Raw genomic sequence first — 23,379 nt, forward strand, 5'->3', positions numbered from 1 at the left:
TTCCAAATAAAAAACCCACACACCTTAATCGAAAAGGGCTTCCAAGATTGCACAGAGAAACCCTAAAATTGATAGAGCAGTATATCTTGAAAGAAAAAATGCAATCGGATTAAACAACGATGCTAAAAACACGAAAAAATTAGGAAAAAACTGATAAAAAAACGCAAAGATTTTAATTTTACACCAATCGATCTACAATTTTTCTTCCTAATCAAAGAAAAGAGAAAAAGAATTAAATAGACAAACCACCTGAAACACCGCAATCAGCCAGAAAAACCACCTTTTCAAACGGCAGACGATGAACACAAACAGAGAAGCAAGGAAACACGAAGATCGAATAGGGAGAAAAGCAGAAAAACAGAGAGCAGGCGAAAGGAAAAAGCAACGGAAGAAAATGAGAGAAGGTTCGAGCACCTTTCCGTATGTAGGCTCATTGCACAGAGGGGCAAAATCGACAATTCCTGTAGCATCTTTTAAAAGGCTGAAAACCGTGCGTTAGATGAGGGACAAAACAGGAACGGCACTGTTAATGAACAGTGTTTTTCCACCAACGTTTAGTATAGATAGAATGTCTTAATTCATGTGGTTAAGGTTGGTGCATTCAAGTCCCGCAGCAACGCGCGGGCATCTTTGCTAGTAAAATCTATAGCAGCATCTGGTAACAAAAATTACATCCATAAAAAGGGTGAATACAATAGCCATTCTATTCTTCTGGTTACAGCCAAACGAACAACCTCTCCCTCCTGTATAATATATTGATTCATTCAACCCCTATACTATATTATACATACGTACGTACACAAGTAGACAAGCAACCGGTACAAACAACACACTCGGTGATATTCGACCAAATACTGGCTCTGTTTCTTTTAGTTACAACATTAAAACCACAAAGCCGAGAAAAGGTCAAGGAGAACCAACACAAGTTAATACACTATTGATTCTCCAGGGAACTCCCCCACAGCTCAAACTATTAATGTATTTGGACACTCAAGAAACTAGACGCTGAAACTTCCAATATTCGAGCAGCACTGTGACTTCTCAAAACCAGACAGCCATGTAATAAGGCTGTGAAGAACAACAAAAGAGGACCAGACTTGCTTGTACAATCTGTAATTCAAGACTGATTAACGTAAAGGACGGGGACCAGCCCAGCCATTTTTCCATCCCTCCCAGGGCGTTTCTTCTTCACCTGTAATGAGTGAAAATGCACATTAGCAACAGCCATGAATACAATATCTTGCCTCACCAGCAAGCCAACATCCCTTCAAAGAGTAACTAGAAAAATTGCTCCAATGAAAATGTGATAAAGCAAATTGTTTTTCTTTTTTTTTTTTTGTCTGGGACAGAAAAGAGTGAATTACTTGCTTCCTAGATATAGGAGTACTGAAGCACGAAAACGAATTTTCCTTTTTCTTTTTGTCTTTATTTAATCCTATTCTCTCTGTACACTTACATAAAACCAGCCATCCACTTCGTACTCTATTACAACCTCTTCTCCTGCTGTTAAATTTAGCTGCATGGACAGAAAACTCATGTCAATCACCTCCATATTTCCTTTGAAACTGCTCAAAATGTCTTACTGAAAAGACGGCAATAGTAGATACATCAAAAACAAGAAACTTAATCTAGTAAACTTATGTATCATTTCACACAAAATGCTTGCAGTAACGTTAGGAGTGATACACCCTTAGGTCATAAAACACAACGTTAAGGCCAAGACTAAATCACTACGAGTTCACTTACCTCATCATCTCCACCAGCAGTGAAGTCATAAAGTGCCGTTCCATTTTGAGGATTTCCAGAAGAAGTACGTTCGTCATCTTCAGATCCAAAACTCTGGGATCCACGCCCAGCTAATGGATTCTCGAATGACTCATATCTTTGCGTGGCAGGTGATGTGTATGGCGGAGGCTCTTCTCTAATCTGGAAAGAAATAGGAGAATTACAATTCTGACAGAATCATAAGGGGAAAAAAATAGCTAGAAGAGAGGCCACGAGCACTAACTGGAGATCCTAAACCCTCACTGAATGAGGGACCCCCTGTAGATGGATTGCTAAATCTGCTCCCTCCAGACCTCTCCTGTTACAAATGATTAATTCAACAAAAAACTAAATCCGAAATACTAGGAGATATAGAGTATGTTTAAGTACAAATATATAATCACCCAGTAATTTTCTGGACATCAATCAGGCAATATGTTAGTTTGGGTAAAGAACATATTTGATCTCAGTTCTTATAAATCAGAATTGTCAATCAACCCTTTGAGAGACACACTACGTCAGAGAATGACCCTAATCACTAATCCTCAGTTTTGATTTTTCAGACACAAAAAGTACAAATTTAGAACTCAGGTGCTTCTTTTGTTTTGTTCTTGAAAAATCAAAAGCACATTTTTGTACAGATTATAACATTATACAACTGATCAAACGTTCATGTACACATTTTAACCACATATCTAGGATTTCTTACATGCCTCATATCTAGACAATATTTATATCAATTCTTCATGAGCTCCAATTACCATTTCATACTATGTGCACTAGCTGTGGTCCATCATACTCCACCAAAACACCGCGAACTAATAAATTTTAGTAGAATTTGACAAAATTGTCAAGCAAAAGAAATTTTACAAATTAAAAAAGCTAATTGGTCCAGACTCTCCCTAATCCATTTCTCTCCCCTCCTCCATTAGTTTCCAAGACAAAAAGAACTGTCTATCAGATTAGGTCACCAAGATTATCAAGAATTGCTCAAACACAGTTTATGAGGCAGACAGGTAAATGTGAAAAGTGAATAATTCAATATTACACTCCCCCAGCCTGATTCAAAAATTAAATCTTAAAGACAAGGGCTACACTTCCATGGAGTCAGGATTGTAACAATTTCATGCTATGTATATAGTCAGTAACAACAAAAAACAGAACGATAAATTTAGCATAAATTTACTAATGACCCTTCTTAGCATATGGTGATTACTGCAAGATTGCTTAAAGTATCTTGCCACCCTTTTATTTGCCCAGTTTTTATTGTTTAAAACTTAAGAACTAGGCACTTCATTTAAACTTCTAGAGCCTAAGAAACCAATCCTAGTACAATTGTACTAGAACCTTGGCAAATGCAAACAAAGAAATAGAAGTTTATAAAAGAAACCAAAATAAAACTTTAACTTGACCAATGCATCTCATACCGGTCGCGAACTGAAAAGTGAAGGGTAGTTCATTCCACCAAAGTGAGATGATATCGAAGTTTCAACTGATCCTGTTGATTCTGGGGAAGATGTCCCAGATGACCTCGCATCATCCTCCTACATGTCAAAAGAATAATCAGCAACAACCTCCTCATTCTATACATGAAAACTCCACCTCTATTACATTTCATGCAATGCCATCTGAGGAACGTTATGTAAAACACACACCTCCAGCTCTGAACTCTCTAAAAGGGTCTTTGCCCACAAATCATCATAACTAACTGAAGGCCTCGAGATTATGTTTTCTTCATCAACATCAGGAGCATCAGTTCCAGCACCAGCAAGAAATTCATTAACCTAACAGGAAGTAGAAGAGAAATGATCATCCATTCAAAATGGATCAGGTTATAGTTATACTGTAAGCCAACGGTGCATGCAAGTTAAATACAAAATTAATGATAATAGAGCCCAAATTCCTATTTTCTATATGAAGAGCTTGAATCAATACTTAAAAGCTCTGAAAAATATCATTTAGCTGACAAATACACGTGGACCGTACTACAGGAAAAGGGATATCCTTATAAAGCTTAGACAGGGATGCCCAGAAAAGCTGGGAATAAAATTATGAGCCACAATGAAGCCAACTCTTCTTTCTATCATCAAAGATTTTTTTATTCCTTTCCACCACAACACCCAAATAGAGGTCAATACAGCAGTTCTTCTAAACTCCTTCCCTAAGAAAAACCATTCCGCAAGAACTGGAAGTACCCACTCCAAACAAGAAGTCAGAAGTAACAAACCATACATTTCGGAAGTGAAGAAGAAATGTAAAAGAAGAATATACAGTTGGAAGATTCATCGACACGACTGCACAGACGCACCACTGAAGAGATAATGAAGCTTAGGACCTTTCTCTTTCGAGCCATATCACAGGTATTGATTTTACCATCAAACAGATAAGCAAGAAATTGAAATTTTACTAGGCACCCAAAACTTTCAAATTACTTTGTAGAGAACAAAGGTGGGAAAGTTTGGATTAGCAATTAACCAAAAAGACGTACAAGAAAATGCCTCATGTCGCTGAATAATTAAAGTCTTAAGAAAATGCCTCATGTCACTGAATAATCAAAGTCGTAAGTCTTTGAGCAAGATAAAGACATCAAATCATAAAATTTTACAAATTCCCTCTCTTAAATTCCAGCTGAAAGCTAGATAATAAGATACATGGGAAGGATCTTTTCTAAGTTATGAAAGGCATTGGGCACTAGTCAGGCGACGGGCAAGAGCCTAGTGCCTAGGTGTCTAGGAGGTTTTTTTTTAATTTTAATTATAGGCTTTTTAGCCAAAATGGTCTCTGAGATTTGCATAACTCCTCATTTGGTCCCTGAGTTTGTCCACCATCAATCATTTTGGTCATTCTGTGAAAAATCTCCATTAAATAAGAATAAAATGATCAAAATACCCTTAGTTTTTGTCATATCATTTTGGCCCATTGTTTATTAAATTGAGGGAACATTTGTCATTTTGGTCCTTATTTAACATAATTTTGCACGGAAAGACCAAAATGATTGATGATAGACAATCTTATGGACCACTTATATTGATTTCAAATCTTAGGGACCAAAGTGATGTGTTATGCAAATCTCAGGGACCATTTTGGCTAAAAAGCCTTTCTTATATCACAATCACATATAAATAAATGTCTACTTACTTAAAAAAATACATAATTGTATTGGGATACATAAATTGCAAAATAGAATTAAATATAGATTATGAAGTATTAGAATATATTGAAAACATGGGACACAAGCATATAATGAGAGTTCATCCAAGTATTCAACAAGTCTCTTACTATTAACTAAAAAACAAAGTGCTAAATAATATTTCCTGTCTAAGTGAGAGTTGCAAACTTGGCGGGTGCCTAAGCGGGGCGGTGGCCCGCCGCCTAGCGCCTAGGCGACGCTAGGCGAGGATTTTTAGAACAAATAATCTAGAGACCTCGCAAATCTAAATTATATAAATACTGGTAGTTTCGAATTCAGCGTGTAAAGCGCAATGTATTAAAAGCGTGAGGTGTGGGCAAGGCGTCCGAGGGATAGTCTAGCCTAGGCGTGAGGCTTCGCCTCACGGGACCTAAATTTTTTAATATATACACTGAGCGTACACATATACATTACATTAAAAAAAAAGATTATTAATCAATAATCACCCTAAGCATATACATATGTTGATGCACAAAACCGGATGGTCTTGGTACAACGTAAATCCGACCGTGAATCTGCATGAAATGTAAATGACACAAGAGTTATCGTGGTTCACCCCAAGGTTTGGGCTACGTCCACACTGATTATGTATTTATTTGAGGGAATAGAGAGGAAGAGGGTGAAAGCTTCTGAGAGCTTCTGAGGATGAGAGAGGGGATCTCAGGCCTAGGAATTGGCCTCCGAGAGTGAGAGTGAGGCCTCCTCCAGAATGAGGGTAGGAGTCCCCTTTTATAGAATAAGGGGCTCCTCCTCTTTTACAAAGTATGGGCTTTAGTGTGAGGCCCAAATACAAGGCCCAAGGCCCAAATATACGAGGCCCTAAATATGGTATAAACAGTAGTCCCTAAATACGAGGCCCTAAATACGAGGCCCTAAATATGAAGTCTTTGAAGCTAGAAATACATATACACACATATATATACATATATTATATTATATATATATAATAGAGGATGAAAAGCACAATGAGCACACATATAACAATGCACGCAGACAACACACACATCCATTATATAAAAAAAAATAAAAATCAGAAAAAAAGGCAGAGAGATGATAGTGCAAGGAAGAGGTATGAGGCAGTTAAAAACCTACCCAAAATTTAGGTTTGGGAGTAAAAATAAAATAAAATAAATCCCCTACGGCGCGCCTAGGCTGCTTCGGCAGCTCCGGCGACGCCTTCCGCCCACTTCCTCAAAACAGAGGCGGCAACCCTCAAGTCCAGCCTCATAGGGCGCCTAGGCGCGCCCTGAGGCAAGCCTTTTAAAACATTGGTAAGTGGCATAAGAGTAAAATGCCAATAAATGTCCCACTTTCATTACGACCAATGCACTTAAGAAACAATTTCAGCGTGATAGTATTCTAAAGACAAACCAAATGTTTAACTTTAATGTTAAAGCAATTAAATCTATTACCCTGCTCATTGCCGGTGCATTGTTTCCTAGCAGTCCGTCATCAGCAAGGTTAGCTGCCCAAGCATTTACAAGGTCATCATCAAGCACATCAGGTTCTTCAGCTGTTGGTTTGGAATCGTACATAAGATCAGAAATCCCGGTAGCAACCGCTGGATCGCTTAAACCAGCTGATGCACTGATATTGTGCCGCGTGCGGTATATGTCAATCAGTTTTGCACTGTCATAAGATTGCAAACGGGAATTAAATAAGAAATAAGGGTAGAAATAAGGTGAAACCATATGGACAAGTAATCACACTCATATATACATGAATCCTCTCATCAAATTTTAGATCAAACAATTATTGAGTCATTAACACAAAGAAATGATTTGTGCAGAGAAAATAGTTGTAAATTACCCTCACTCTTGAATAATGCTTACACTCCTTAGAATGCTTAGTCAAGGATCATAATAAAATTTTCTTCTATATTCACCTCATAAGTATATGGATAACTAGTTTCATAGTTACTTAACTATATAAATAATTATATCCTAATTGTATCATGCTAAATATTTTATTTAAGATTAAAAGGTTTCACAACGGAATTTTTTTGCATGTATACATTTTTTTCTGATGCTTCCACCAATTCTTCAAAACTTGGACTACAAATATTTCCACCAACATCGACAACAAGCTTGGTTAATTGGCATGCCAGTTTTGCATGAGAAGAAAGGGCATGGGAGTAATGGGAAGAACAAAAGCTCAATAAAGGGTCTACTTGCTGCAAAATTGTGCCAAAAATGATATTGGCTGTTTTAAAAGTTAACCAAAATTGTGCATAATGAAACAAAGAGACGAGACAAAAAAGAGAAAACTCAAGTGAACCATGTTTCATGTTTGAGTAAAGCACTGATCCAAAAGGCAGACATTATTCTTCTGGGAATTTTCTAAATGACAATTGCATCTCCAATTTTGGAACAAACTTTATGTATAAAAAAAGAAGACTTCTTACTCCTCTTATTCTTTCAAATACAACACAAACTAATCATCAAAGCACAGTAAGTGACTCTGTACCTCACGGGCCCCAAAGGCAGATACTTCGCTCTAGGAACATAACAAAACAGTGAAACAAGATCAAGCAACCTTTCATGAGTTTCATATAATTTCTTAAGTTCTTCATCTGTCCACTCCTTATTAGCATTGTCATGGTTGCGTATTTCCCTGATTGCGCAACAACAAACTAACGTGAATACTAAAAATTTGAAACATGTTAGGAAGAAATTTCTTTTATCACTTTTCTTTTCTTCGGGTAAATTTTGTATCACTTACTTAATCAAATCATCTTGTGCTCTATACATCTCATCAAGAACGTTTATCATGGGACTAATTAAAACTCCAAGACCTGTGCCACTAGCTCCTTGATCTTCCCCATTACTGAGATGCATCTCAGAAAATTGGGACTGAACTCCCCCCTGTGCTAACGTGTGCAAAAGTTCATAAATCTGTAGCCTAAACGGCTCACCAGACCTTATTGCCATAGTTGTAAGAGCTTGAGCAGCAATAATTCGAACCTGAAGAACCCAACAGGACCAACAATATGTAAGAATCAAACAAGCAGCTGGTGAGTTCACATGTCAACAAATTTGTTTGTACACAAATACTAATGTGAAAGAAGTTTAAAAATATTGTAGAATTAAGAAACAAGATCCCGCAGAAAACTGTTTTACTCCTGCATCCATAACAATGTTTTAACTACCATTCCCATCGTTCCAATGCTTTCGAAATCATCCCTACACAGATCAGTACAATCCTTAACTGTGATTGCCAGACCCATGCTAGTAAGGGCAGGTTGACCAAAACTTGTATTTAATTCACCCTCTTATCATTCTAAGATAGAGCCAATAACAAACGACAAATGGTTGACACTGAGTTGGAGGTTAATACCTCCCAGCTGCCGCTGAACGCACACCTCTGAAGCCTAGTCAATGCACCAGCAAGAGTAGGATTACGAGAACTGGCAGCAGCAACCATTTTATCTGCATCTAACATCATCAATGCAGTACCAGGAGGGGTTGCAGATTCCCAAGCATATTCAGAAGCAGCATAATTTGCATTTTCTCCAAGAAACCATACCTAACAATGCAATTACTCAGCAATAAAGAGAAAACGAAATAATAAAGAACCAACTGATTAAACAAATGCTTACTGCTGCTTGTACTAATCTCTGTAATGCAAGAGCTGACTTTGGATCGGATGCAGATACCATGTCTACCGATGTGAGGCCCAACATTGACCCAGGTTGTGGTGGTGGTAAATCAAGAACTATGGTAACCGCTTCTAATGCAGTGTGTTTCCCATCCGGACCAGCTCCAACAAGACAGGTCTGAAATTGCAAATGGTCCATAGTAACAATCAATCAAAACAATCACATATACAAGGATGTCAATGACCTAATAAACAGTGCTTCTACTGAAGATTTCAGTATAAGCAAGTTGTTAAAGGAAAAGGATACCAAGGATAACTAATGTAAAATGGAGACAGTCTTTCAACTCTTCAAGAGGTAGAAGAGGGTACTAAATCCAAAAGGTTGACTGAAAACAGAGAAACAGAACTGGGCTAGAGAAAAAGTACAAGACCTAGCAAAGTATAAAATACAGAAAAATAAAGGGAAAGGGAAAGAATAACATTCAGGTTTACAATATGAACAACATAAACAAGGTTCAGTTCCACTCCACTTCTTTCTTGAGAAGAAACATTTTTCGGCACAAACTCTGATGTTACAAGTGGTGGACAAGAGTCCAGTCTTAAGTACAAAAAACAACCACCAGAGCATGCCAACCATTCTCACTACCTAAACACCTAACCAACTGCCTTTCAATCCAACAAAACAGATTAAAGATTTACACAGCTAAAAGCACCTCACACAGATGCCCAGTTCCAGTTCATGGAACCCATCTATTTTTTCATAAAAAAAAAATAACAAAGAACACTAGCTATAACCCATTTAATAATAATGGGCCCTGGCTATAATAACTAACTCCGCCACATGCTACCTTGCACTGCAATATCATTGCTACGGTGGTTACCAGGTTATCAGACTAAATCATTAAGAAAGGAAAATAGAAAGAAAATCCTCACTTAACAAGTCTGTAACTGTAAGAATGGACTGAATGGTATGCCTCTCACTTAGGTTCAATTTTTTTGAGATGAAACACAAACTTTATTAAGAACAATCTGTACAAAGAGTGGGGTTGCACCAGAAGTCCATTTTAATATTTGAAGTATATGTTAAACTAACTCCGCCACATGCTACCTTGCACTGCAATATCATTGCTATGGTGGTTACCAGGTTACCAGACTAAATCATTATGAAAGGAAAATAGAAAGATAATCCTCACTTAACAAGTCTGTAACTGTAAGAATGGACTGAATGGTATGCCTCTCACTTAGGTTCAATTTTTTTGAGATGAAACACAAACTTTATTAAGAACAATCTGTACAAAGAGTGGGGTTGCACCAGAAGTCCATTTTAATATTTGAAGTATCTGTTAAACTACTTAAAAGAAAAACCTCGAAACAAAGAAGAAAAAACAGAGTATTCCAAGTTCTTAACTGAAATTAGCACACAGTAGACTTCCAATCTCACTACATATGTTAGAGAAAGAAAGGTCCTTATATTCTGATGTAACCGCCTACTTGAATAATCCAACTCAGTTTACCTCTCTACACAACTCCATCACAAATTTAAGGCTAATAGACAATGCAGGGGGTATATAATCTGCAATTTCCCTGAAGGAGTCATTTATTAAAAGAAAAAAAGAAGGTACCCACCATATCATCATACGCCACTCAAGCCCATAAAAGTAAAAACAAACATGAAAATAAAAAAGTACGGAATATAACTTACTGACTAGTCACATAAGCAAGCAACGGACAAACATGCGGAACCATAGACTTTACAATAAGGAATGCAAGAAAAGGACAAGACATAGAGAATTACATTTTAGAGAGATAAGAACTACATATAGTGAGGTTTAAAGGAATTTACCTTCCACAGTAGCTGTAATACATCAGCATCAATCTTGCCTGGAACTTTAGTTGCAAAGATCCTTGCGATTTCAAGAAGAGTTACAGCCATATCTGGAGTTGCCTAAGAGAACAAATTAAGAACTTTTTTAGACTTGGTAACTGGCATGCACAACACTAAAGAAATTAAACAAAACCCTAACGTGGGAAATTTGGCAATAGTCATCATAGAGATCTTTGTCCATTATCGATTCTACTGCCAGTAAGATTAATTGGACATGGTATGGTTAACCCCCCTTCCCAACATCCCATCCAAGTGCTCCATACTTTTATTTTCAAAGTTGAGTAAAACAAAATATAGTCTAAAATGCAAAATCCAACAGACAGATAAATTTGATGATTTCGTGGTCATGTATGGACCTGATGGTCTTCTGATCTCCTTTGATTTCAGCTTTTGTTCTCTTTGATTTTTTCTTGTTTAAAATTAACACATCAAAATGATATTCTTAACACAGCCTTGTACCTTTTTCAATAAATTTTCCAAAAACTAACGTCTATTTTCTTTATTTTGTAGAAAAGATCCAACTTTTTAAGTGGTCCGCCCCAACCTTCCCAACCAAGGGTCCAGTTCTCATCATCAAAAGAACAAGATACAGTAATGTACAACCAAAAACATTACAATTAAAACAAAAGCTTTTTACTCTTTAGACGCAAACTACCATGATAAGCAGCAGGAAACAAGATGAAATAAGTTAAAATATGCAGGCTTATATACGTTAAAATCAGATTTTGGCCATATACCTTTCCTCCTATTATCGTCTGATTGGGGAGCAGCAGTTGGCTAGAATTGGGTGAGAATTATCTTTAGTGTTTGGATTTATATATATATGTACATTGTTTCTCCTACACATATCGACTTCCAAACAAATGCCATTTACAATCAAATACTTTCTTGTTAACTACATACCTTAAAACGAGCATGCAAAGTGAGTAAAATGTCATTCAAAAGAGTAGCTGGCCAAGATGGATCAGAAAGCTCTGATGCAATAATAGATTCTAGTTGATCAAACGAATCATGGGGGCTTTGCATCCAGATCAGTGCCTTAATTACCATTGCCCGAACATAAACACACTCACACGCCACAGTTGTCCTCACAACTTCCATCAACGAAGCTAACAAACTAGCAATTGTATCCTTTCCACCTACTCCAGCAGATAAAGAAGTTCTGCGAATACCTATGTGAAAAGAAAAAGAAAAAGAACAGATAAATAACTTCTACGGGTTTCTTATCCTTTAAAAAGAAAACATTAACAGGTTTTAGGACATCGCATTCAGTGGATTTGCTTTTTTTTTTTTTTTTCTTTGAGCATTTGTATTGGCAATCCACAACACAAATATATAATATTTAACTTGCTGTTTGTTCCTCAACAACCACAGCAAAGAGACAACATAACTTTATCAGTTCTCCACTGCCTCTGTACATTTGTTCAATAATAAAACAAAAGAAAAAGTCCAACACCAAAAAGTCTTACTAGTCACTCCAAAAAGAACCCACACCTTAGTTTTCCATTAATGATAATTTCAGCTCAAATGTATTGCAACAAAAATGAAATATTTCCAGTGACAAATAAAGCTGCATAATCAACACCACATACATATCTCAAAAGACCATTCATTTTTTATGCTGCCAAGAATTAATAAAGATGCTATGGAAGACATGAAGCAGCAACTAAAAGGTTGAAGGATTCTTGTCAAAAATAAAATGTAAAAAGAATTACTTTCAGGATGTGAGGTTTCATTGCTATCCGAATCCTGTGAATCGAGAGTCTCGGAAAATGTATTAACATGCACCGTTTCATCTATATCCTGAATGCCGACAGAAAATGCAGCAGCCCGACTTTTCCCCATCTCCTGCACAACTCTTGCTGCGGCATGGAGTACTGGCCTAGAGAAACTGCGGAAAGAACTCTCCAACCTGAAAAGACCCGATGGATTAAAACAATCTCATTTGAAAACCTGAGAAACCAGACTCCTGTATATGAAAATCTGCTTCGAAAACAACCTTAATTTTTAGCTCCTTTTGATATCAAAATGAACGAGACAGACAGACAGAGATAAAAAAATCCTTAAACCTTCTCATTACAAGTTTAATAAGCGGTTGTGGACGCCTTGTCTTCTGAGATTTATCTTTAGAGGAATCTTTTACGGAAGGTGCTTCTGGCAACTTGAGAATTTCCCTAGTTAATCGGTACCATCCAGCGGCTCGCTCTTCAGAACTACATTATGGAAGGGTAAGCTAAAAAATTTATATATAAACAAATGTAAGAAAACTGATATCCAAGTAAATGAGGAGGTGGGTAGAGCACTAGTTATACAACCACCTACCATCCACTATAACTATGAAGTAACAAAATATAAAAGGAAGGTATAAACACCTCTCTGCGTTATCGTGTTTTCCTAATATACATAAGATTGCCTCAAAACAGACTCTTTCACTGGGATCCAGGAGAAGTTGATAAAGCACAGAATTGAACTGAGATCTAATATCAGGCCTCTCTGTAGACGTAACATTAAAAAAAAACATATAGCATAAATCATACAACTTGTCAGAAAACAAATGCATCAAATAGAGAAAAAAAATGAAGAATCATCATGTAGAGTTACCATCCAAAGCTCGTGCTCTAGAAATTGTATAGCACAACCTCGCTAGAGCAACTCTAGCAAGAACATCATGCAAATGGAGGACATCCTGCAAAGCCCCTGATATATAGAAACAAGCAAGACGCCACAAAATGCAGTAAGAGAAATGATTTGGCATATTAAGATAACAAACTAACATTATAATTTGACTTCGTAGACAGAAAAGCTATCCGATTGGCATTAAACCAGATATGTCCAGAAACCATTTTATTCACAAAATTCATAGTAAACAGTAAAAACATATAGAAGAGGAGAGGGGGTTTCTTCAGGGCTCGAGAGAGGGCTTCATTGGAATAGAACAAGTCTTATTTTTCTTCATTTTCATAGTAAAACAGAATAAAAATAAGGTGCCAAACATAAATATCAGATATCTAATCACTTATATTAACTCAGCTCTAGTTGCTAGGACTGACCGTCTCAAACTATAAGCATTGCCCTTTGCCATGATAATAATTAGACACACACACACCGTCTCAAACTAAAAGCATTTTCTTTTGCCATAATAATAATTAGACACACACAGACACACGAGTCAACAAATCAGATGGAATATTTAAGTGCAAACCCTGTACTCTGAACTAGGAACAAAGCCAAGATTTTCAAAACGTTTTGCTCTCAAATTTGGCATCAAACTAGAAACGTTAAAACTAAACTTTTTTACGTAAATATCATACATGCCCCTTTGAACAACAAACTCTTCATTAATAAAACAGTAAGAGAATGAGACAACAAAATTAGGAAGAATACCTCCAGGCTCTGCATGTTTCCCTGCATAAAGGTAATAATTTGCAAAGCATTAGAAGCATAAACACTACCAATGGTTAGTTATATAATTACACTGCGATCACAAGTAAAGACAAAGCTTTGAAAGGTTAAACTTTTCAATAACCTAAGCCCATTGCAACTGCATAAGGATCTTTTGTAGATAGCTCAGATAGAATTTCCAAGGCATGCCTTACGGCAACAGGATCAGCAAAGGAAACCCTGAAGTGAAACACAATTTTTTTTACTTAGAGAACCAATTTCATAACACAGGCGCAATTTCTAAAGATACCACTGTAATCATGAAGTAGGTAACAAAATCAAATCAATGTTGCCAGTCTAAGGATAAGTAAAACAGATTCAAAGCATAAAAAGGACATGAGAAAAACAGAAACTGAAAATATAAAGATAAATCGTTCGATCGTAACAAAGTTCTCCAACTCAAACTCCTGGATTGTGAAAATACATATATGACAACAAAAATTCCAGACAACATGGATATGTTCCGCGTGGAGTTTATAAGAAAATTGATTTAGAAAAATATTCCCAAGAAAAACTTTAAGAAATAAAAAATTAACCAAGATATTGAACGAAAACATACCCTTGAACAGCACGATATAGAAATGCTGGGTTTCCTGGATCCAACGGAAGTCTTCTCAAAGCACTTAGAGCGCCATATTGCAAGTTACTCCGGATGATGAACTGAAGTGGAAATCAAAAATTATTTTAGCTTACATGCAACAAGTAATCAGCTTAGCTTTGGAGAAACTCATCGACTACCAACTAAGGAACAAGAAAAATGCAGGTGCATAATTGAAGCATTTTTTAGAATTATAGTGGGGATGAAGAGATCTCTTGGAGAAAAGTCAGGATCTGAGCATCCTCGTGGGCTCCTCTGTCTCCAGCCAATCAAGTTATACAGCCTTAATAGATCAGGGAGCTGCTGTAGGTTAGTTTTTACATAACCACTTACCCAATAAGGCTTTGCTATATTTCTTCTTGTAGCTTCTTAGTCAAATAATTTCAAAGTTACTCCACTTAGTTTGATTCACTCTGATTTGTAGGGGGGTGATATTTCGAGTGGTTCTTGAGAATTTTTGCCTAGTTTTTTTGCTTCATTATATGGACTTCTCATGTGTTTCGTCTATTTGCTTATTTTCTCAATGCATTCTTTTAGCAATGAGGTGTGAAGTGTGTACACAATTTTCAATAATTTCATAAGAAACAACGCTAATACCACCAAGTAGGGGAATCAACAACAAATACAACTACAAGCCTGCCAGCAGAAAATAAAAAATAAAAATTGACTAGATGTGTTTTACCTCCTTATCGCCACCTTTAGTCCCAAATACACCTTTCTTGCGTTTTTGTGGGCCATCAGCAACCTAATATTTAATATCCATATAAAACAGGCATTACAATTTGAAACTTAAAAGCATTATAGAACTGCCAAATAAGAAGAAATCATGAAATCAGAAAAAAAGGGCGTTACACAATATCTTGATAAATATTCTCTACAGAAAAATTTTGCATATCTACCAAACAATACTTTATTATTATTCTTAAAAGTTAAATCTTATCCAAGGCCATTTCAATCTGCGAGATATCAACCTATATATTGCAACATTAAACGCTGCGGGTAGCATTCATGAACAAACTGTTCACGATGAACAAAAAGACAAGCCCTCTCAATTTTCTTTTGAAATACAAATCCACCAGTCAAACCATATAAGATGTTCAGCCTCACAACCACATTTTGATTTTGGAATTTCCTGAATGCATAAACACAGGTAAAAGTAATAGTCATCATCACAACAGAGCATCATAAACTTGGAGTTCCCTCTTATATATGATCCTTTTGTTCGGCTTTATTTGGTTGGATGGTCAATTTTTGTAGATACTAAATTACTCTTCTTTACCAAAAAGAACATTCCACAGACAATTCACACATCAGCCTGTAGTAAGAAACATTCGAGTTTATATAAGAGACACAAATGCATACCTTATCAAGAATGCCAAAGACAATTTCATACAATTTGGACAATATTTCTGAATTGGTTGAAGGAGCATATGTAAGGGCCTTCAAAGCTTGCAGTCTTCGTGCATGAACTTCAACAAAAAAAATATTTTACATTAATAAACAGAGTCTATTGACCAAAAAAAATAAACAGAGCCTATATTGACACTTTAGAGATATTGGCAATTACTTTTCCCTTTTTAACAATCTATTACTTTTTCCCACCTTTTTAAAGAATACAATACATGAAGAGCTTTTGGCAATTACTTTTTCCCTTTTAAGAATCTATTACCGAATTCTCTCCCTTATGTCAGAGTTCATAATTAAAAATAAAAAATAAAAAATAAACAGAGAAATCAAGATTGACTACTCAAAAGTATAAACTTTTTAAAACCATAACCCACACAATTAATGTACCAAAAGTAAAGAAACTTTCAAATTCATATGTCAAACCCACTATCTACAATGTGAGAACACCGACGCTGGCCTCACATTTTCAAAATTAAGATAGAATTGGAGCAACGGTCCCTGAATTTTAAGCCAATTGGAGCTTTGGTCCCAAAACTGAATATCCATAACCATTGGTCCCTAAACTTGTCAAAACGAGGAGCATTGGTCCGTTTCGTCAACCCTGTTAAATATTCCGTGCAAATTAACTGATTCGAGGGGCAAATAAGGAAAATAAACCACCTGCTCCGCCACCACATCAGATCTGATCCCAATTAACACCCCAAACCCCCCACCCCTCTTTTTCTAATTCTCTATCCTTTCAGCCATCACTTTCTTCCCCTTGACAATCATTACCACACCCAGCAATTTTTTTTCCACCAAAAAAATGTCTTTATTGGAGGTAGCTTGGTTGACTTTTCCATAGCAGAGAAAGCCATATATAGGTGGAGTTAAGAATGTCCTCAGTAGGGAGTGCAGGAGGACTGCAAATTAGACTTTGGCTTCAAATAATTGGCTGCACTTCCTTATTTTCCCCTTAAATCAGCCTCATGTGACACGCAACGGAATATGTAATGGAGTTGAAGAAAAGGACCATTGCTCCATGTTCTGACAAGTTCAAGGACCAATGGTCATTGATTTTTAGTTCAGGGACCAAAGCTCGGGGTTAAAGTTCAAGGATCATTGCTCCAATTTCCTCCAAAATGAAAGTAAAATCAATTAACCTCTCAAAACCTTAATTACAAAAAAGTGCCAGCCACCAGAAAAAGCTGTCATTCCCACCATTCTCAAATGATGACTATACTAAGACTAATAAAGAACAGCAAGACGTCTAAAGGTTAGTTAAGAAAAGTTAAATTAAACAAAGCACCATACTCTAAATTAAATATATAAGGTTTCATTTGAATGACATTATTTGCATACTTATTTCAAACCCATACACATTCACTAACTTCTGTACCTATAGTTTAATAAAGTTTCTCTCTTTAATAAAATACAATAATAGGCCTACTTCAAGTTAACCCCTCAGAATTTTTAGGTTGGCTAACCTAGTCCATTTCACATCTGTTTCAAATACTGTATACAGACTTCAAATAGATCTAGTGTGCCCTTTGTATGCTGGAACATGGACCTTTGTGCAGTGAGTTCTTTTAGAAGAAAACATACAACTCTAAACTACTCCAAAAATGGGGCAACCATGACATGCAGTGATAAAAAGAAGCTCAAAGCATTAGAGCATGTCTAGTGGAAAGGGCAAGGGCCAGGGTGGCCTCTCAAAATGTCATTATTCATGAAATATAGCCCTCTCAAAAAAAAAAAATTGTTCTAATGGTGTGAGAGGCTAGGGGCTAAAAATGTTCAATGGCTAGTTTTCATTGGCTACCAATTTCTTCCTAAGTTGACCCTTCAAGAGCCTTGAGCAAGAGCAGGGGCTAGACTGGCCCCTTGAAGAGCCCTAGGGCTAAAAATTGAGTTTTGTCATTTGGGGCTAGATAGTACTTTTTCCTTCTAGTTTGCATGCATCAGATATGCTCTTATTAAACAAGAATGGTGTAAGAAATAACTCTACATTCTGGATCAGCATTTGAAGCCTCTGTTGTTAGCTGATTTACTATTCTTGGTACAACATCAGCTCTAGTCACCCCTCCACCAGCATCAATGTCAGCTAGTGCATCCCAGTTTGGAGTTGGGATCCCACCACCAGTGCTTACACCTTGTGCGCCATTATCTGATAAAATTCTGGCCAGGTAATAATAGACATATCGCAAAACAGTCTTATCCTCACACTGCTGATTAAGCTGCAGAAAGAACGAAGACTTATCAACAACATTTCTTAGAACCATGCAATAGATTTTTCTACACTCTTAAGGATTGTTCTCAAAGAAGCTATCCAGAAAATAAAGAGACCTCTGGAGGCACTCTAGCAGACAGAATATTTTTCGAACAGATATGCAGGGCTCATATCAAGGCATGGTAATAAACTGTAAACTGTAAAGTCACACTTTTTATCTTTCAGGAACCTCCAACCCTCTCCATCATGTTCCCTGTCTATAACTTTAGCTCTAGAAGACATATCCTCCCAGTGGCGCACAATCTCAGAAACCTTACACAACATTTAGAACTACCCCACAAACTGCCGCTCACACACGGAAACTAAGATTAAGTTCCAACATTGAGAATTCACAATGTCTGGCCAAACGAATTGATGTGCTGAGTATTTTGTGTACATAAATATGTGCTAATGGACATGATAGAGTAATCAAAACTCAAAAGAATCCCAATTGAAAATAGCATACCATATGTAGAAGGAAAGTTTTCGCAAATAGCATGTAAAAGAGAGAAACATACCATGAGAAGGGAAGGTGCGACCGAAGGGTCAACAGAATTGTACACGGCAAGCTTGGGAAAGACGTGATTCACTAACTGCTTCTGGGAGCTTTTCTATTAACAATGAACAAGGTATACAAATGAATAATCAAACATGTTTTGAAAAATTATTGAACAAGAGTTAAGTGAAAACTGAAAATATGGGAAATGGTTTACTTGATCGGATGCAGCAGCTAATTCGTGAATGCTCCTCGTCAGTTGCGCATACGAAACAGGCTGCAATTCCACATTACCATTACTAACCAATTTGAGAACGATAAAAAGGGGGTGGGGGGGGGGGGGGGGGGAGGGGGGGATTGGTTTGGACCTTCTTCTGCTTCTGCTTGTGCTTCTGGGGCATGATGCTGTTCATGTTGATGTTGGTGCGTACGGGATTCAGCGCAGCTTTAGCGGCAGATATGGTGTCGTTTTGGATCTGCATCAGCGACGCCCTCTTCGACCTTTTCTCGCCGGCTGGCTTCCCCAAAGCCGTCGGAAGACCGGAGGAGCTGCTGCTTTTCGGTGGCGAAGCCGCATAACCAGAGGACTGAGCCGGCTGAGTCGACGCCGACGACGAAGTCGTTGTGGAGGCGGAGGCTGATACTGTGGATGGGTCCGCCGTGATCAGATCCATCAGCGTCATCCCTGACGAGTCCTGAAGAAAAAGCGCCATACGTTTTCAAATTGATAGAATCAAAATTACGAAATTATGAAAATCTGGAAGTGAGAATGGATCTCGGGATCAGGACTTACCGCCATAGCTAAAGCTATTGCAATCGCAGACAGAGAGAGAGGGAGAGTGAGAGACTCAGAGGGATGGCTTCCGGTTTTAGCTTCCGGCTTCAGATCTTCTGTAGCGGACAATTGCGAGAAAAAAAATGCCCACCTCTAGCAACTCCACCCCATGTGAATCCCCTAGGAGATGGTCCAATTAAAATCCCCTCCCCCACCCAAAACCCAGTCCACCCAATCCACTGGGCTAACGAGGGAGCCCAGTTTCTCAACCAGCAATTATCCACTGACCCAATATCCAGCTTTTTTTTGGCACCAAGAGCGTAGGAAACACCGCGAGTGGGCGCGCGTTCCTGACAGATGCAAAGCGGGGGCCTTTCTGATAGGAGCACTCAAGGGCTTCGGTAGAGCGGTGACATGGCATAATCTCGGTCGTTGGATTTCCAAGAGCTAGTTTTCTGGACTGTTGGATTTCCAACGGTAAAAAGAATTGAATTTGAACCCCAACAAGTATTGACGTGGCACAATCTGGACCCTTTGATTTCTAGATCAACGGTCCAGGTTTAACCTTACAAAACAAGAAAAAGTCAAAATTGTCACTGTTAGCCATGTGTCCAAATTTGGGATGTTGGATATTAGGGAGAATGACATGTCATCTAAGTCTGCTACTGTTAATAATTCTGTTACTGTAAATTAACTGATTGTATTAGTTGTGATTAGTTAAGATAGTTATAAAGTAGTTAGGGGTATCTATGTAAATAGCCAAAGGCTATATATATTCCTACACAACGTGTAAAGTTCTCAGTCAAGTAAATACAATCAAGAAAACTTACTGTTGAAGTTTTCTGTTTCTATATGGTATCACGCCATTCCGCTTCACAGCTTCGATCTTTCTCTTCGTTTGCTGCATCGATCGACTCTTGATCGATTTTTCTTCTCTGATCTTCTCTTCGCTTGCTGCATCGATCGACTCTTGATCGATTTTTCTTCTCTGATCGTCACTTCTTCCCTTCCGATCTTGTAGTATTTCTTGATTTCTGTCAGTAATGGCGGCTCAATCGACTGGTTCATCTTCTCCGGTCATCTCCCCCTCGAGCCCACACCCTAATTTCTCTGGAAACCCTAATTCCTCTGGAAATCCGAGTCCTCTGACTTCCTACACTTCTTTCACAATTCATAACATCGGCAGCATGGTGCCGATCAAGCTCAAAAGATCCAATTACCTACCATGGCGTGCCCTGTTTGGCCCGATTTTCCGGCGATACAAGCTTCTTGGAGTAATCGATGGTACTGACGTCTGTCCATCGCCATTTCTGCCTGATCGTAGCATCAATCCTGCTTTTGAGGACTGGTATGAGAAAGATCAAAATCTTTTGATCTGGTTGAATTCCACACTTTCTGAGGAAATCATCCCGTTCACGGTTGGGGTTTCATCCTCTCGAGAACTTTGGGTAAAGCTTGAACAGCGCTTTGGTGGAATTTCAGAGGCTCATATCCATCAACTGCGATCGCGCCTTCAATCTGTTCAGAAAGGATCGCGTTCTATCTCTGACTATCTTCAAGAACTCAAGGAAATTTCAGATTCTCTGCAAGCTGCTGGTGCTTCTGTCTCTGATCGAGATCTTATCACCGCCACACTACATGGCTTGCCTGATGAATTTGAGTCTTTCATCGACTGTATCATGCTCCGATTGTCCTCTACATCTCTTGATGAACTTCATGGCCTCCTTCTCACAAAGGAATTGTCTATGGCCAGACGCAAAACTGTCAGTTCATCTCCTGTCCCTGAATCTTTTCAGTCTTTCTCGGTGCAGTCTCAGCCTCCTCTCCTTCCTACTCCATCTGCTTTTGCTGCTCAGAATCACCCTCTTCACTCTGCATCTCGGTTCAACTCTAATCGTGGCAGGAACACTAAGGGACAGTTCTTTTCCAATCGAGGTCATCGAGGTAATCGTGGTAATTTTCCTAATAACCGTGGCAATCGAGGTTATCAAGGCTTTCGCAGCAATCAAGGCTCTTCTCACTTCAAAGTGCTTTGTCAAATCTGTGGTTCTACCAGTCATGAGGCTATTGACTGCTTTAATCGTATGAATCCTGACATCTGTGGTCGTATTCCTCCAGCTAAGCTTGCTGCCATGTGTGCACAGCATTCTGCTAAACCATCTCAGCCTTGGTTAATTGATTCAGGGGCAACCTCTCATATCACTAATGATGTTGCTAACCTCACCTCTCCTACTCCCTACACTGGCGAGGATAAAGTGTATATTGGAGATGGTAAAGGTTTATCCATTCTTAATGTTGGTTCATCTACTCTGCACACCTCTCATAACTCTTTTCAATTGCGAAATGTTTTACATGTTCCCCACATAACCCATAATCTCTTATCTGCTTATCAGTTTGTTAATGATAATAATTGTTCATTGACACTTGACCCTTATGGATCCTATGTCAAGGATCGTATTTCGGGGAAGATGCTTTTACGGGGACCGGTTAGAGATGGCTTCTATCCTCTTCAAAGTTCCAGCAATATTCATCCTCTTTCACCTACAGCTTTACTTAGTATTAAAGCTCCAGTTACAATTTGGCACAAGCGTTTGGGTCACCCTTCCTCCTCCATTTTCAGAAGGCTCCTTTCATCCAATAATCTTGCTTTACAAGGCAAGTCTACTGTGGACTTTTTCTGTTCGGATTGTGCTCTTGCCAAGAATCATAAGCTTCCATTTAAAGCTGCTACTTCATCAACAACTCACAGCCTTCAACTACTGCACTGTGATCTGTGGGGACCTGCCTCAATCACATCAAGTAGTGGTTTTCAATATTATTTGCTCATTGTTGATGACTATAGCAAATATAGTTGGTTCTTTCCTTTGAAATCTAAGTCAGATGTATTTTCTACATTTGTTGTCTTCAAATCATATGTAGAAAATTCACTTGGAAATAAAATAAAGGTTCTGCGTTCAGATTCAGGGGGTGAATTTACTAGTCACTCTTTTGCATCATATCTCAGCAAACATGGCATTCTTCATCAATTCAGTTGTCCCCACACCCCTGAGCAAAACGGTTGTGCAGAAAGAAAGCACAGGCACCTTGTTGAAACAGCTCGCACTTTGCTTCTTGCATCTCATGTCCCTCATATTTTCTGGGTAGAAGCATTCTCCACTGCTATCTATCTTATTAATCGCCTTCCTATTTCTGGCATTTCCCAGTCCCCTTGGCAGTTGCTATTTCACAACCATCCAGACTACTCTAAGCTCAAAGTATTTGGTTGCCAATGCTTTCCTTGGCTCAAACCTTACTTTCATAGCAAATTGGATCCCAAGAGCAAAAAGTGTGTTTTCTTGGGGTATAGTCTTCAACACAAAGGCTATAGGTGCCTTGATCCTATCACCAATCGCATCTACATCTCTCGTCATGTTGTATTCGATGAAAGTACTTATCCATTTCAGTTGTCCCACAATCAACACTCTTTTCCTGTTCTAAGTCCTCCATCTTCCTCACCAACAATTTCATCCTCTCTGGATCTTCATTTTCGCAAACACATTCCTCCTGTTTTCAGTCAGTCATCTACATCACCATTATGTGCTTCTGTGCCTGTTCCTATTTCTTCATCTTCATCCTCCCCTGCACCTGTCTCAGTTGGCTCTTCTTCCAGTTTTGTTCCTCCTTCAGCACATTCATCTTTCTCCCAAAATCAACAGAGTCATCCTCCTGCCCCTGTTAATTCTCATCCAATGATTACTAGATCCAAGGCTGGTATACTCACGTCGAGAGCTTGTGCAGCAACTAAGCACCCACTTCCAGTTGATATGGATTATGTTCCTACAACATACTTGCAAGCTTCTAAGCATGCTCATTGGAGGCAAGCTATGCAAGATGAATTTAATGCCTTGCTAACCACTGGTACTTGGTCTCTTATTCCTTCTCACCATTCTCAAAACTTAGTGGGCTGCAAGTGGGTTTTCCGGATTAAGAAGAAGCCCG

At 38.2% G+C, this 23,379-nt stretch overlaps 1 protein-coding gene across 1 annotated transcript; it reads right to left on the reverse strand.

Moving 5' to 3' along the window:
• Positions 1–656: 656 nt before the first annotated feature.
• On the reverse strand, positions 657–19,620 carry LOC108172422 (uncharacterized). The gene is made up of 27 exons (XM_070820363.1): positions 19,420–19,620; positions 18,995–19,321; positions 18,844–18,903; positions 18,649–18,741; positions 17,870–18,098; positions 15,838–15,944; positions 15,158–15,220; positions 14,437–14,537; positions 13,963–14,057; positions 13,821–13,841; positions 13,038–13,133; positions 12,809–12,929; positions 12,506–12,649; positions 12,152–12,348; positions 11,340–11,608; positions 10,395–10,496; positions 8,553–8,729; positions 8,291–8,479; positions 7,676–7,917; positions 7,421–7,567; positions 6,367–6,583; positions 3,420–3,548; positions 3,192–3,308; positions 2,009–2,083; positions 1,747–1,926; positions 1,457–1,516; positions 657–1,192 (listed from the first exon to the last, which is right to left on the reverse strand). The coding sequence occupies exons 1-27, from the start codon at positions 19,423–19,425 to the stop codon at positions 1,118–1,120; spliced, it is 3,639 nt and encodes a 1,212-aa protein (XP_070676464.1). The 5' UTR covers positions 19,426–19,620; the 3' UTR covers positions 657–1,117.
• Between the last annotated feature and the right edge of the window lie 3,759 nt (positions 19,621–23,379).

This window comes from Malus domestica, chromosome 04 (genome assembly GCF_042453785.1).
Source record: "Malus domestica chromosome 04, GDT2T_hap1".
NCBI classification, from domain to species: Eukaryota; Viridiplantae; Streptophyta; class Magnoliopsida; order Rosales; family Rosaceae; genus Malus; species Malus domestica.